The 13,905-nt window shown below is 42.7% G+C and overlaps 1 protein-coding gene across 1 annotated transcript in view; it reads left to right on the top strand.

The window, feature by feature from the left end:
- Positions 1-4,064: 4,064 nt before the first annotated feature.
- The window catches only part of TRIP4 (thyroid hormone receptor interactor 4), a 65,858-nt gene continuing 56,017 nt past the window's right edge, over positions 4,065-13,905 (top strand). The window contains exons 1-4 of the mRNA XM_067471315.1: positions 4,065-4,214; positions 8,225-8,391; positions 10,101-10,237; positions 11,615-11,836. Of these exons, the coding sequence (XP_067327416.1) occupies positions 4,126-4,214; positions 8,225-8,391; positions 10,101-10,237; positions 11,615-11,836 (615 nt within the window). The 5' untranslated portion in view covers positions 4,065-4,125. The remainder of the gene's footprint in view (positions 4,215-8,224; positions 8,392-10,100; positions 10,238-11,614; positions 11,837-13,905) is intronic.

The raw sequence follows: 13,905 nt of genomic DNA on the forward strand, positions 1-13,905 counted from the left end.
GCGGCTTACATGAGGCCAAGCCCAACAGCACATCAAAAACAACAGCAATAAACAAAATAAACAATACAATTAATGTAACTCATAAGTAGACAATAATACACATGAGTTAAAAAACCTATGGCTCTGCCAAATGGAATAGTTAAAACTTTAAAAATAAATGCTGGACATGAGCAGAGGATGTATCTATTTGGAGGGTTTAAAATAAAAAGTAAAGAGTCAGGAGCGTACTTGAGAAACTGCAAGTCGCTTCTGGTGTGAGAAAATTGGCCGTCTGCAAGGACGTTGCCCAGGGGAGGCCCAAATATTTTGAAATGTTATCATCCTTGTGGGAGGCTTCCCTTATGTCCCCGCATGAGGAGCTGGAGCTGTCAGAAGAAGCTCCTCCATGCTGTTTCAGAAGCATTCTCTCCTGATGTTTTGCCTACATCTATGGATCTATTGCCGGCATCCTCAGAAGTTGCGAGGTCTGTTGGAAACTAAGCAAGTGGGGTTTATATATCTGTGGAATCTCCAGAAATCTCGTCTGTTTTGAAACTACAAGGCCATTAAATGCTAAGCAAGGTGGTCAATAACAACATTCACACCTGCCTCAAACAGGCAAGAGTTCTGGACATCCCACAGATATATAATCCCCACTTGCCTAGTTTCCAACAGGCCTCACAACCTCTGAGGATGCCTGCCATAGATGTAGGCGAAACGTCAGAAGATAATGCTTCTGGAACATGGACTGACAGTACGGAAAACTCACAGTAACCCAGTGATTCCGGCCATCAAAGCCTTCGTCAATACATATAACAAAAAGGTGAGCCTTTAACACAGGACTCAATTATTTTCTTCAAAAGGTGTGTATTCCTGTCTGTAAGTACCTCTGGGGTTACAATACAAAGCTAAATCCTTTACTATTAGTTACCTGGAAAGATTAACAGCTGCATTCAAAACCAAATACAGCTGAGCTAATCAGATTTTAAACTCATTTAAGTCAATGGCCCTAAAGTGGTTGTAACTACAGAGCCAGCGATTGTTATGTTAAACTGATGTAATTGCTTTAAAGCACTTTCACTCCTTTTGTGTGCAGCTGACTTCGAGATTCTTATCCTTTTTTGAAGGCAAGGAATACACAAAAAGGTGTCTTGGCCAGTTCCTTCCTCTGAAATGTCACCCACCCACCCAGTTCTGACTTATATATAAGAAACACTGCTTGAATAACAAGCAAAAAGTGGGCGCTATAAATAATATAATACGAAAGCTGACTGGCACAACCTGGGGATCACAACCAGACACAGTGAATACATCTGCCCTTGCACTTTGCTGCTCCTCTGCTGAATACGAATGTCGAGTGGAACACATCTCACTATGTTAAAACAGTGGACATAGCTCTTAATGAGACATGCTGCATTATAATTTGATGTCTACGCCCTACACCATTGCAGAAATCGCACTGTTTCGCTGGTATCGCACCACCTGACACCCGCCAGAAAGTAGCAGGCAGGGCCTTCTCGGCGGGCCTTTTCGGCAGTGGCCTACCGCCTGTGGAACTTGCTCTCCAGTGAAATTAGGTCAACGGATTCCTTCCTTTCCTTCAGGAAAAAGTTGAAGATGTGGCTATTTATTTATTTGCGACATTTATATGCCACCCTTCTCACCCCGAAGGGAAAAACTGGAAAAGCTGACACAATATGAGGATTTAAAGATCGAACTGCAAAGATTCTGGCACAAGCCAGTCAAGGGAGTCCCAGTGGTGATCGGCACACTGGGTGCAGTGCCTCAAGACCTTGGCCTGCACTTAAACACAATTGGCGCTGACAAAAATACTATCTGCCAGCTGCAAAAGGCCACCTTACTGGGATCTGCACTCATTATTTGCCGATACATCACACAGTCCTAGACACTTGGGAAGTGTCTGACGTATGATCCAATACAACAACCAGCAGAGTGATCTTGTCTGCTGTGGACTCATCTTGTTGTGTTTCAAATAATAATTGTATTTCTTACCCAACTCTCCACGTGGTTCAAGACAGGTTACAGAATAATCAAAACACATAAACATCGTAAAAATACCACAGCTATACATATTAAATGTATTTCTATAAAATCTATATAAATAAAAATGTAATGTTTGTTTGTGGGATTAACATAACTCAAAACCACTGGATGAATTGACACCAAATTTGGACACAATACACCTCTCAGGCCAACGGGTGACCACCACTCATAAAAACACTGAAAAACAGAGCAGAAGACACTTAAAAAGCCAAAAAAAAAACAAAAATTACATTACAACGCATGCACAAAACCACATACACGTAAACACACATATACACAAATACACACACACAAAACACATATACACAGTCTGGGCCACAGCAATGGTGACAGGACAGCTAGTATATATTGAAATATATATTAAAATCTGGAGCCCTTGGTGGTGCAGCGGGTTAAACCGCTGAGCTGCTGAACTTGCTGACCACTCAAGCGGCAGAGGGGGAAAAGGAAAGGGTCTGAAGCTGTTAGGAAAGATAGGAGTTGGAGTCCAAAACACATGGAGGGAGGAGGGCCAAAGTTGGCCCATTTATTATTTATTTGTCATGTCAGGACAACCAGTCAAATTATATTACATTTCTAACAGAACAAAGCAAACAAACAGACAAAATACAAATTTGTGAGTTTGGCAGTTGATTAAATGTCCTTTGACCAGTATCTGGCCACTTGGAGTGCTTCTGGCGTTGCTGCAAGAAGGTCCCCCATTGTGCATGTGCCAGGGCTCAGGTTGCATTGCAGCAGGTGGTCAGTGGTTTGCTCTTCTCCACACTCGCATATCGTGGATTCCACTTTGTGGCCCCGTTTCTTAAGGTTGGCTCTGCATCTCGTGGTGCCAGAGCGCAGTTTGTTCAGCACCTTCCAAGTCGCTCAGTCTTCTGTGTGCCCAGGGGGGAGTCTCTCATTTGGTATCAGCCATTGATTTAGGTTCTGGGTTTGAGCCTGCCACTTTTGGACTCTTGCTTGCTGGGGTGTTCCAGCGAGTGTCTCTGTAGATCTTAGAAAACTATTTCTAGATTTAAGTCTTTGACGTGCTGGCTGATACCCAAACAAGGGATGAGCTGGAGATGTCTCTGCCTTGGTCCTTTCACTATTGGCTGCTACTTCCCGGCGGATGTCAGGTGGTGCAATACCGGCTAAGCAGTGCAATTTCTCCAGTGGTGTAGGGCGCAGACACCCCGTGATAATGCGGCATGTCTCATTCAGAGCCACATCCACTGTTTTAGTGTGGTGAGATGTGTTCCACGCTGGGCATGCGTACTCAGCAGCAGAGTAGCACAGCGCAAGGGCAGATGTCTTAACTGTGTCTGGTTGTGATCCCCAGGTTGTGCCAGTCAGCTTTCATAGAATAATAGAATCATAGAATCAAAGAGACCTCATGGGCCATGCAGTCCAACCCCTGCCAAGAAGCAGGAATATTGCATTCAAATCACCCCTGACAGATGGCCATCCAGCCTCTGTTCAAAAGCCTCCAAAGAAGGAGCCTCCACCACACTCCGGGGCAGAGAGTTCCACTGCTGAATGGCTCTCACAGTCAGGAAGTTCTTCCTCATGTTCAGATGGAATCTCCTCTCTTGTAGTTTGAAGCCATTGTTTCGTGTCCTGGTCTCCAAGGAAGCAGAAAACAAGCTTGCTCCCTCCTCCCTGTGGCTTCCTCTCACATATTTATACATGGCTATCATATCTCCTCTCAGCCTTCTCTTCTTCAGGCTAAACATGCCCAGTTCCTTAAGCCGCTCCTCATAGGGCTTGTTCTCCAGACCCTTGATCATTTTAGTCGCCCTCCTCTGGACACATTCCAGCTTGTCAATATCTCTCTTTCGTATGATATTGTTTCTAGCACCCACTTTTTGCTTGATGTTCAGCCCATGCCTGATGTAGAATGATTCCTCCATAGTCACAGGAAAGAAAATGTCACCAATAGGGGTGACCTTTGTTGTGGTCGGAACTATCAACATGCAGCTGGTGTTTCTGGACCGGGCAGTATTGTGTGTAACACCTCCATGTATTACCGGCTTGAGACGGAGGTGCAACCGGATTTTCCTTCCCCGCAGCCCGGCCTTGAAGAGGACTGGAGCCAGGAAGGAGATGGCGGGAGCTGCCGAGGGCCTCGTCCCCTGGTGCATGGGGCAACTGCGAGGCGGCTTCGGGCTGGATGTCGGCGAAGAGCTTGTCCAGTGAGCTGCGGGGAGGAATTAAGGAGGGAGGCCTTTAAGCAGAGGGTGGGTGGGCATCTGTCGGGAAGGCTTAGATTGTGTCTTCCTGCCTGGCAGAGTGGAGTTGGACTGAATAGCCCTTGGGGTCTCTTCCAACGCCACAATTCTATGATCTCATGATGTTCTCTTCCATGAATGAGATGCAGTATGGTTATGACAAGGGAATATGATAATAATAACAATAATAATAATAATTATTATTACCAGCCATCCCCTGCCACGCGTTGCTGTGGCCCACATGGGGGTTCTGTGTGGGAGGTTTGGCCCTATTCTATCGTTGGTGGGGTTCGGAATGCTCTGTGATTGTAGGGGAACTATAAATCCCAGCAACTACAACTCCCAAATGTCAAGATTCTATTTTCCCCCAAACTCCACCAGTGTTCACATTTGGGCATATTGAGTCTTCGTGTAGAGTTTGGTCCAGATCCATCAATAGGTTCTTGTGGATTTTTTCGGGCTATGTGGCCATGTTCTAGAGGCATTTCTCCTGACGTTTCGCCTGCATCTATGGCAAGCATCCTCAGAGGTAGTGAGGTGTTTTGGAACTAGGAAAAAGGGTTTATATATCTGTGGGATGAGACAAAGGACTCTTGTCTGCTGGAGCTAGGTGTGAATGTTTCAACTGACCACCTTCATTAGCATTTGAAGGTCTGCCTGAGCCTGGGAAATTCCCCTGTTGAGAGGTGTTAAGATGTGCCTGGTTGTTTCCTCTCTGTTGTTTTGCTGTTGTAATTTTAGAGTTTTTTAATACTGGTTTTGTTCATAATACAGATTTTGTTCATTTTCATAGTCTCTTCCTTTCTGTTGAAATTGTCCACATGCTTGTGGATTTCAATGGCTTCTCTGTGTAGTCCGACATGGTGGTTGTGAGAGTGGTCCAGCATTTCTGTGTTCTCAAATAATATGCTGTGTCCAGGCTGATTCACCAGGCGCTCCACCACGGCTGACCTCCCTGGTTGAAGTAGACTACACAGAGAAGCCATTGAAATCCACAAGCATGTGGACAATTTCAACAGAAAGGAAGAGACCTCTATGGCAAGCATCTATGGCAAGCATCCTCAGAGGTAGTGAGGTCCTGAACCGCTGTGATGGTCTGGATGAAGGCAAGCAAATTAAAGTTGAATCCAGACAAGACAGAGATCTTCTTGGTCAGTTGCAAGGCAAACAGGGTATAGGGTTGCAACCTGTGCTGGATGGGGTCACACTTCCCTTGAAGGCACAGGTTTAAGATCCTCCGGGGAGGCCCTGCTTTCCGTCCCACCATTGTCACAGGCACGATTGGTGGTGACAAGAGACAGGGCCTTCTCGGTGATTGCTCCCCGGTTATGGAATTCCCTTCCTGGTAAGATCAGGTCGGCCCTCTCCCTCCTGTCCTTTAGAAGGATGGTCAAAACTTGACTGTGGGACCAAGCTTTAGTGACAGGGCAATAAAGCAGCAATAGGAAATATTATTTATTTATTTACAGCTTTTATATTCCTCCCAGTATTTATATTCCGCCCTTCTCGCCCTGCAGGGGACTCAGGGCAGATTACAATGTACACATATATGGCAAACATTCAATGCCAATTGACATACAACGTATACAGACAAACACAGAGGCTATTTAACTTTTTCTGGCCGCCAGGGGAGCTGTCGCTTTCATCGTCCATCTGCGACACTGATTAAGTACTTCCGCATTCCCCGCATGCTTCCCTGCTGGAGTGCTTTGCTGGAGTCTTTTTTATGGCCTCATAAATTAGTTAATTTAGCCTCCCCACACAAGGTGGTACCTAATTTTCCTACTTGACAGATGCAACTGTCTTTCGAGTTGCAAAGGTCGACAACAGGCTACACAATTAGTTGGAAGCCCACTCCAACCTGGGCTGGCTTCGAACTCATGACCTTTTGGTCAGAGTGATCTTGATGCAGTTGACACTCAGCCAGCTGCGCCACAATCCTGGTGATTACCAGGCCAATTAGATTTGACGTGGATGACTAGGACGGTTTTAAATGGTGTATTTTAATATTTTGATAAATGTTTTTATGTATTTGTATGTGAATTTGTGTCTCGCCGTTGAATTTTTGCCATGTATATGCTGTGTTCCGCCCTGAGTCCCCTTCGGGTTGAGAAGGGCGGAATATAAATGTTATAAATAAATAAATAAATAGATGCAGGCAAAACATCAGGAGAGAATGACTCTAGAACATGGCCATATAGCCCGAAAAAACCTACAACAACCCAGTTGTGAGGTCTGTTAGAAACTCAGACCACAGTTCCAACAGACTCACAACCTCTGAGGATGCCTGCCATAGATGCAGGCGAAACATCAGGAGAGAATGCTTTCGGAATATAGCCATACAACCCGGAAAACTCACAGCAACCCTGTAATAGCTTTCAGAGGGAATTGTCCACTTGACTCCACAGAGAAAGAGGCTGTTAAGGCTGAAACTTCAAAGCAAGTAAATTATGTGCTTCTTTTATGAGGTCTCTTGTCTCTTGTGTACAGAAAGTAAAGCCTTTCTGTATATATTTCAGATTTCAGTATTAATGTCAAAAATATGTAGTATGATTTTACATAGGATTTGAACTACATTAGAACAGTAAAGACAAATATCACTTAAGTAAAATAAAAATTACATATTAAATAACCAGAAAAATAAAATAAGGTGTAAACACTAAATTAATCTGGGAATCTGCTATTGCAACACATCCAGTGATGTGGTTTAAAACCAGTATAGAAAAAGATTAGGACTAAGTACGTTCCAGTCTACTTTGAATACGCATTTTTAATTAGGAGACACAAATGGCTTACGTTTTTATTACTTTTTTTGGGTTTTATACTATGTATTAATGTTTTAAATGTTTTATGATGTTCTTGGGCATTGAATAGTTGCCTCTGTAAACCGCCCTGAGTCGCCTGAGGGCTGAGAAGGGCGATATGCAAGTATAGTAAATAAATAGTAAATAAATAGCTGGCCATGATTGTTTCTTATACAAATATCTATATAAATAAAAATGTAAAGTTCTTTTGGGGGATTAACATAACTCAAAAACCACTGGATGAAATGACACAAAATTTGGACACAACACTCCTAACAGACCAATGCATGACCATCACTCATACTCCCCCCCCCCCAATGGAAAGGACTTAAAAACCCCAAAAGATGACAAAATGACAAAAAGATAAATGACATACAGAAAAAAGGAAAGGAAGAGGGAGGGAAGGAAGGGGAAAAGAAAGAAGGAAGGAAGGAAGGAAAGAGGTAGAGAAGGAATAAAGGAGAGAAAGAGGAAAAGAAGAGGGATGGAAAGAAATGCGGAGAGAAAGAAGGAAGGAGAGAAGGAAAGAAAAAAGGAAAGGGAGTGAAGGAAGAAGAGAAAGAGGGAGGGAAGGAAAGACAAAAGGAAGGCTGGAAGCAAAAAGCAAAGGAAGGAAGAAAACAGGCAGAGAACGAAGAAAGAGGGAAGGAAAAGAAAAAGGGAGGAAGAAAAGAGGTAGAGAAGGAAGGAAGGAGAGAAGGAAAGAAGAAAAGGGAAGAAGGAGGGAAAGAAGGAGGGAAGGTTGGCCACAGCAACGCGTGGCAGGTACAACTAGTAGCAAATAAATAAATAAATAAATTGTGCATTGATTTGGACTTAAATATACTTGAGATTTCTTTTAAAGCTGCCTTCAAAGGGAAATTTCTTCAGTACCAGATCCCATGTGATATTGGAAGCTAAGCAGGATCAGCCCTGGTCTGTACTTGGATGAGAAACTTCAACGAATTCCAGGAGCTGCAGGCTATATTTCTGGGGAAGGAACCAACAAAACCACCTCTGAGTATTCCTTGCCTAAGAAAATCTTACGAAATGAATGGTTCTCTATAAGTTGACAAGTTATTTGAAGGCATGCTTGTACACACACACACACACACACACACACTTTTGTTTTGTTTTTCTTCTGAGTAAAGCATACATACAAGCTTTCCTTTCCCCCCTCTTCCTTCTTAGATATATCTTATCTATTGAGAATGAGGAAGAGATTCGAGAGTATGTTGCTGACCTGATCCAGGGGACGGATGGCAAGAAGAAGCACTTTGTGGAAGAGCTAGTAGCCAAGTGGCGGATGTCCTGTCAGCCAACCTCTGACCTTCTACCTCTGTATCGGAAGAAAGATGGTGAGTGGACACAAACGCTGAGGTGCTATCCACAAAAACAGCTATTTATTTATTTACTTATTTATTTACTTTACTTTACATTACTTGTATACCGCAGTTTCTCAGCCTAACAGGCGACTCAATGCTGTTTACAACAAGGATAAGATCAATCAACGATATACAATTTAAAACCATTAGAGCACAATATACAATATTGACACAACAATAACGACACAATGCATCTCATAACTAGACTCGTGATCCAAATTCGTCGTCCATATTTCCATTCCTGTAATCGTCACATTCATTGCACTGATTAACCAAATGCCTGTTCAAACATCCAAGTTTTTAATCTCCTTCGGAACACCATTAGCGAGGGGGCTGATCTTACCTCCATGGGAAGGGCGTTCCACAGCCGAGGGGCCACCACAGAAAAGGCCCTGTCTCTCGTCCCCGCCAGCCGCACCTGTGAAGCAGGCAGGATAGAGAGCAGGGCCTCCCCAGAAGATCTTAGGGTCCTGACGGCCTATTTCAGGATCAAATGGGAACATTAAAAGAGCCATGATGGATCAATTCAAAGGCCTACCAAATTATCACTCCGAGTTGCCTCTGGGCTGAGAGGGGTGGTATATAAATATAGTAAGTAAGTAAATAAATAAGTAAATAAATAAATAAAGTGGGTGCTTTTAACGGCGAACAGGGCTTCTTCTTGGAATGATGTATTAGTACTAACTAAATATTAGCACATAATGGTCTTACTCATTCCTCATGCCCACAATAAAATTCCCATTCTTTTTGAGAGTTCCACTCCTTATAGCACTGTTCCTGCAATTTCATTAAACAGTATGGAAGACACAAGGCTGCTATAATTCTGTGATACTGCTTCTGTTGTTTTATTTAATGTTTTGGGCAATGCAATGTTAAATAATAATAGTAATAATAATAATAATAATAATAATCTTTATTTATACCCTGCTTCATCTCCCCCAGGGGGACTCAGGGTGGCTTGCATGAGGCCACGCCCATCAACACAATGAGCACAGTATTACACAAAAACATAAAATCCAAACACCAATATAATAAACAATATAATAAACAACACAGCAATATAAAATCAATAATCAAACACAAGAAATTCCACAGGGCAGGGCCACTTCAAGAATGAAAATTTTAAATATTTTAAAAACACTTGGAGATATGCAATGTAAAATTGTCGTGAAGGGGAAACTGGGATGAGAAAGGTTTTAATTGCACAAACCATTTTGGACAGGGAGTGTCCTACATTTGATCATTGAAGGCACATTGGAATAACCAGGTTTTCAGGTTCCTCCTGAAGATTGCCAGCGAGGGGGCTTGTCTAATATCTCTGGGGAGTGAGTTCCAGAGTCGGGGGGGCACTACAGAGAAGGCCCTCTCCCTCGTCCCCACAAGTCACACTTGCGATGTGGGTGGGAGCGAGAGAAGGGCCTCTCTGAAAGATCGAAGAGGTCGCGTGGGTTCGTAGATGGAGATGCGGTCACGCAGGTAGGCGGGTCCCAAACTGTTCAGGGCTTTGTAGGTCAAAACCTGCAATGGTTGTGAGTTGATCTCTTCTAACAGGAAATGGGACTCTAAATCAATACAGTGGTATTGTGCGATATGTTTCCTCAGATATTACAAGTAGAAGGGATGAAGTGAGACCTGAGGTGCAAGCAACTATTGAGTTTGTTGCTTTTTATATAAACCTTAAGGTGCTGTAGAGGTTCCTCGCCCAGGAGACCAGGCCAAGAGAGGAAGACGAAAAGGGAGAAACAAATTGGAAGCACCTGTTTATGTAGAAGCTGAGCAGCCGGTGGAGGAAGTGAAAACCCCTCTTGATTTAGCCAAGGTAGGTGCCTTTGTTGTAGACAAAAGATTCTGGGATGCAGAATCAACAAAGGATAGGTTATGACTAGGTTATTAATACCAACAAATCACAGGAGCAAGTGAGACATAAGCTATTTTAGGAATTCTCTCTTGCAGCTATTGCATATCTCTATCCCAGAAGAAGTGTCTTGGTGAGAGGATCTATAATCCTAACAAGGATACTTATTTGTTCACCAGCTGTCCCCTGCCACATGTTGCTGTGGCCCAGTCTGGTGATCTGTAAAATAAAGTAATGGTTTCTAATCTAGGTAATGTCTCTCTGCTTCTGGGTAAACAGTATTTCTTGTTGTTTCTTTGTGTTGATGTGGAGATTGTCTGGTTTGCCTACTCTGGAATATGCAACATATCATTGTCTTCTTTAGGGGTCCCTTTCAAATCTATGATATTATATCTGTGTGTGAGAATCATATCTCTTTGTCAGGAGGGCTTTGATGACGTTTTCTTGTGTGAAGGGAGTTGGACTGGATGGCCTTAAGTATTTTCTGTTGGTCATGGAGGTTCTGTGTGGGAAATTTGCCCCAATTCCGTCGTTTGGTTCAATTCTATCATTGGTGGGGTTCAGAATGCTCTTTGATTGTAGGTGAACTACAACTCCCAAATGTCAAGGTCTATTTCCCCCAAACTCCACCAGTGTTCACATTTGGGCATATTGAGACTTCTTGTAGAGTTTGGTCCAGATACATCATTGTTTGAGTCCACAGTGATCTCTGGATGTAGGTGAACTACAACACCCAAAGTCAAGGTCAATGCCCACCAAAGCCTTCTAGTCTTTTTCTGTTGGTCTTGGGAGTCCTGTGTATCACCTTTGGTTCAATTCCATCATTGGTGTAGTTCAGAATGCTCTTTGATTGTAGGTGAACTACAAATCCCAAGAACTACAACTCCTAAATGACAAAATCAAAAAAAATTGAGTGAACGACATACATTGGGTTGTTAGGTATATGCTGTCCAAATTTGGTGTCAATTGGCCCACTGGTTTTTGAGTTCTGTTAATCCCACAAATGAACATTACATTTTTATTTATGTAGATTGATTAGATATTGCTTTGAATTATAGTAATTGCAGCTTTTTGGACGTTGTGGACGGTCGAAAGTCCACACAAGGTTTCTTTTTGAAGCTTCTTGGAGATTAAGGATATGGCTACGCAGCTGTCGTCTTTAGAAGTTGTTTTAAAGATATTTACCCAAACTGCTTTGTTCCAGACATATTGGATTTTAGTGTGGCAGTGACTAGGGTAAATAGAGGCCAACACATTTGTAGGGCATTAAGTTGGGGAAGACTACAGTGGGTTCCGATTTTAATTTTTCCTCTGAAACGCATTCCCTTGCTCCCTATTAAGAGCCAGGAATTAAACAGTAGCAGCTCCTCTTCCAAGAAGAAGGCGAAATATGTCAACTTGTACACAAAGGAAGGCCAGGACAAGCTGGCAGTGATGCTTCCAGGACGCCACCCTTGTGAGTGCCTGGCTCAGAAGCACAAGCTCATCAACAACTGCCTGACCTGTGGCCGCATTGTTTGCGAACAAGAAGGCTCCGGACCTTGTTTATTCTGTGGGACTCTGGTAAGATTATGTCTTATCCTCCTCTGCACCTCATTTACCTTGCTCAAGATTGGACTTATTCCATGTTTCTCTGTTCTGATTGACTGAACTTTTTAGACCAAAGTTTTCTGGGTGGCGTACAGATCTGTATGATACATAACATGATATTATTATTATTGTTGTTATTATTATTATTATTATTATTTCACTGACACAAAAGCACAGTATGTTACCGAAAACGAGATCTATATGCTGGATTTCATATCACAAAATCACGAGTCGAACACTTCCCAAATGTCTAGGACTGTGATGTATTTTTGAATGCTGCACACAGATCCAGAACTTTCTGAGAGTTTGGGACCCACCTACCTTCATGACCGTATCTCTCTCCATGTACCAACCCGGGCCCTTTGATCTTCGGGGGAGGCCCTCCTTTTGCCCCTACTAATCTCACAAGCTCGCCTTGTGGGCACAAGGGAGAGAGCCTTCTCCTCTGTGGCCCCCCGACTCTGGAACTCATTACCTGGAGAGATCAGGAAAGCCCCTACCCTAGAAACGTTCAGAAAGAACCTTAAAACCTGGCTCTTCCGCTGCGCCTTTGGCGAGTAGGTGTACAACATGATACTATTGCTCCCCTTAATGCTTCTGCCACTGGAGTACATGCCCTCCAAATGGGAAGTTTAGTTTCACAACTCTGTTTTTATGAGCTCCCTGCAAACAACTGCTCCTATTTTTATCTCATTAGAGTCTTTTAATTGTTTTATCCTGTACATGTGGCCCACCCACTGTTATTGTGACTGGTTTTTTTTCTTTCTATGTAATTTTGTTGTAGTGTGCCTTCCCAGAATAATGAACCCTTAGCATTATGTCCTCTAAAAGCACTTTATACTAATTTATGATTGCTTGTACGCTTCCACCAACGCCCCACCTCCTCTGTCTTGTTCATGCCCAGCATTATTTTTTAACTTTAATTACATTTGGCCCAGCCATAGATTTTAAACGTGTTTTGTGCTATTGTTCAATGTTTATGCTATTTATGTATGAGTTTTATTTTAATTGCTTTGTATTAGTATTTGTATTTTGCTTTGTATTGTGGTTGTATTGATGTATTGTTGGCTCAGCCTCATGTAAGCTGCACCGAGTCCCTTGGGAGATGGTAGCGGGGTATAAATAAAGTATTATTATTATTATTATTATTATTGATGATGTTGTTTGTTGTCTATGTTTTGGTTTTATTCCGCTGTAATATGTTGTCCGGGCTTGGCCCGATGTAAGCCGCTCCAAGTCCCCACTGGGAAGATGGTGGCGGGATATAAATAAAGATTATTATTATTATTATTATTATTATTATTATTATTATTATTATTTCCTCCAACACCACAGTTCAAAAGCATCATGTTATGGTTTACTTTTACATATTTTCATGTTATGGTTTACTTTTGCATAGGACGTTAAGATCGTCTGGGGAGGCCCTGCTCTCGGTCCCGCCGGCTTCACAAGCACGCCTGGCAAGGACGAGAGACAGGGCCTTCTCAGTAGTGGCCCCCCGGCTATGGAACGCCCTTCCTACAGACATTAGATCGGCCCCCTCCTTATTGGCGTTCAGGAAGAGAGTGAAGACCTGGCTCTTCAAACAGGCTTTCAACTAAGCAGTGCAATTGATTGATTACTGGAATATGGATTAATGGACAATGAGATTGGATGCTGATTCTATTGATGAGACGTGATGGATTGTTGCTTTGCTGTATTGTTGTATTGATGTTTTGATATTAATTAATTGATATTACTGTTTTAAATGATTAATGATTTTGTACTGTGTTGTTGATACTGGTTGTTAACCGCTCTGAGTCGCCTGATGGCTGAGAAGACCGGTATACAAGTGAAGTAAATAAATAAATAAATAAATTTCCCTTACTCTGAAAGGTCAAAATGGCTTTCCTAAGTCTAAGAAACTGGCATGAATTTTTTAAACATATTTTTATTGATTTTTTTGAACAAACAGTGCAGGTAAAAAAAAAGGGAGGGACGGAGGGGGCTGGGGGGGTAGGGGGTGTGGGTGAGGGGGGTTGGGGAAAGAGAAAAAAAAGGGG

This window comes from Anolis sagrei, chromosome 9 (genome assembly GCF_037176765.1).
Source record: "Anolis sagrei isolate rAnoSag1 chromosome 9, rAnoSag1.mat, whole genome shotgun sequence".
Lineage (NCBI taxonomy): Eukaryota > Metazoa > Chordata > Lepidosauria > Squamata > Dactyloidae > Anolis > Anolis sagrei.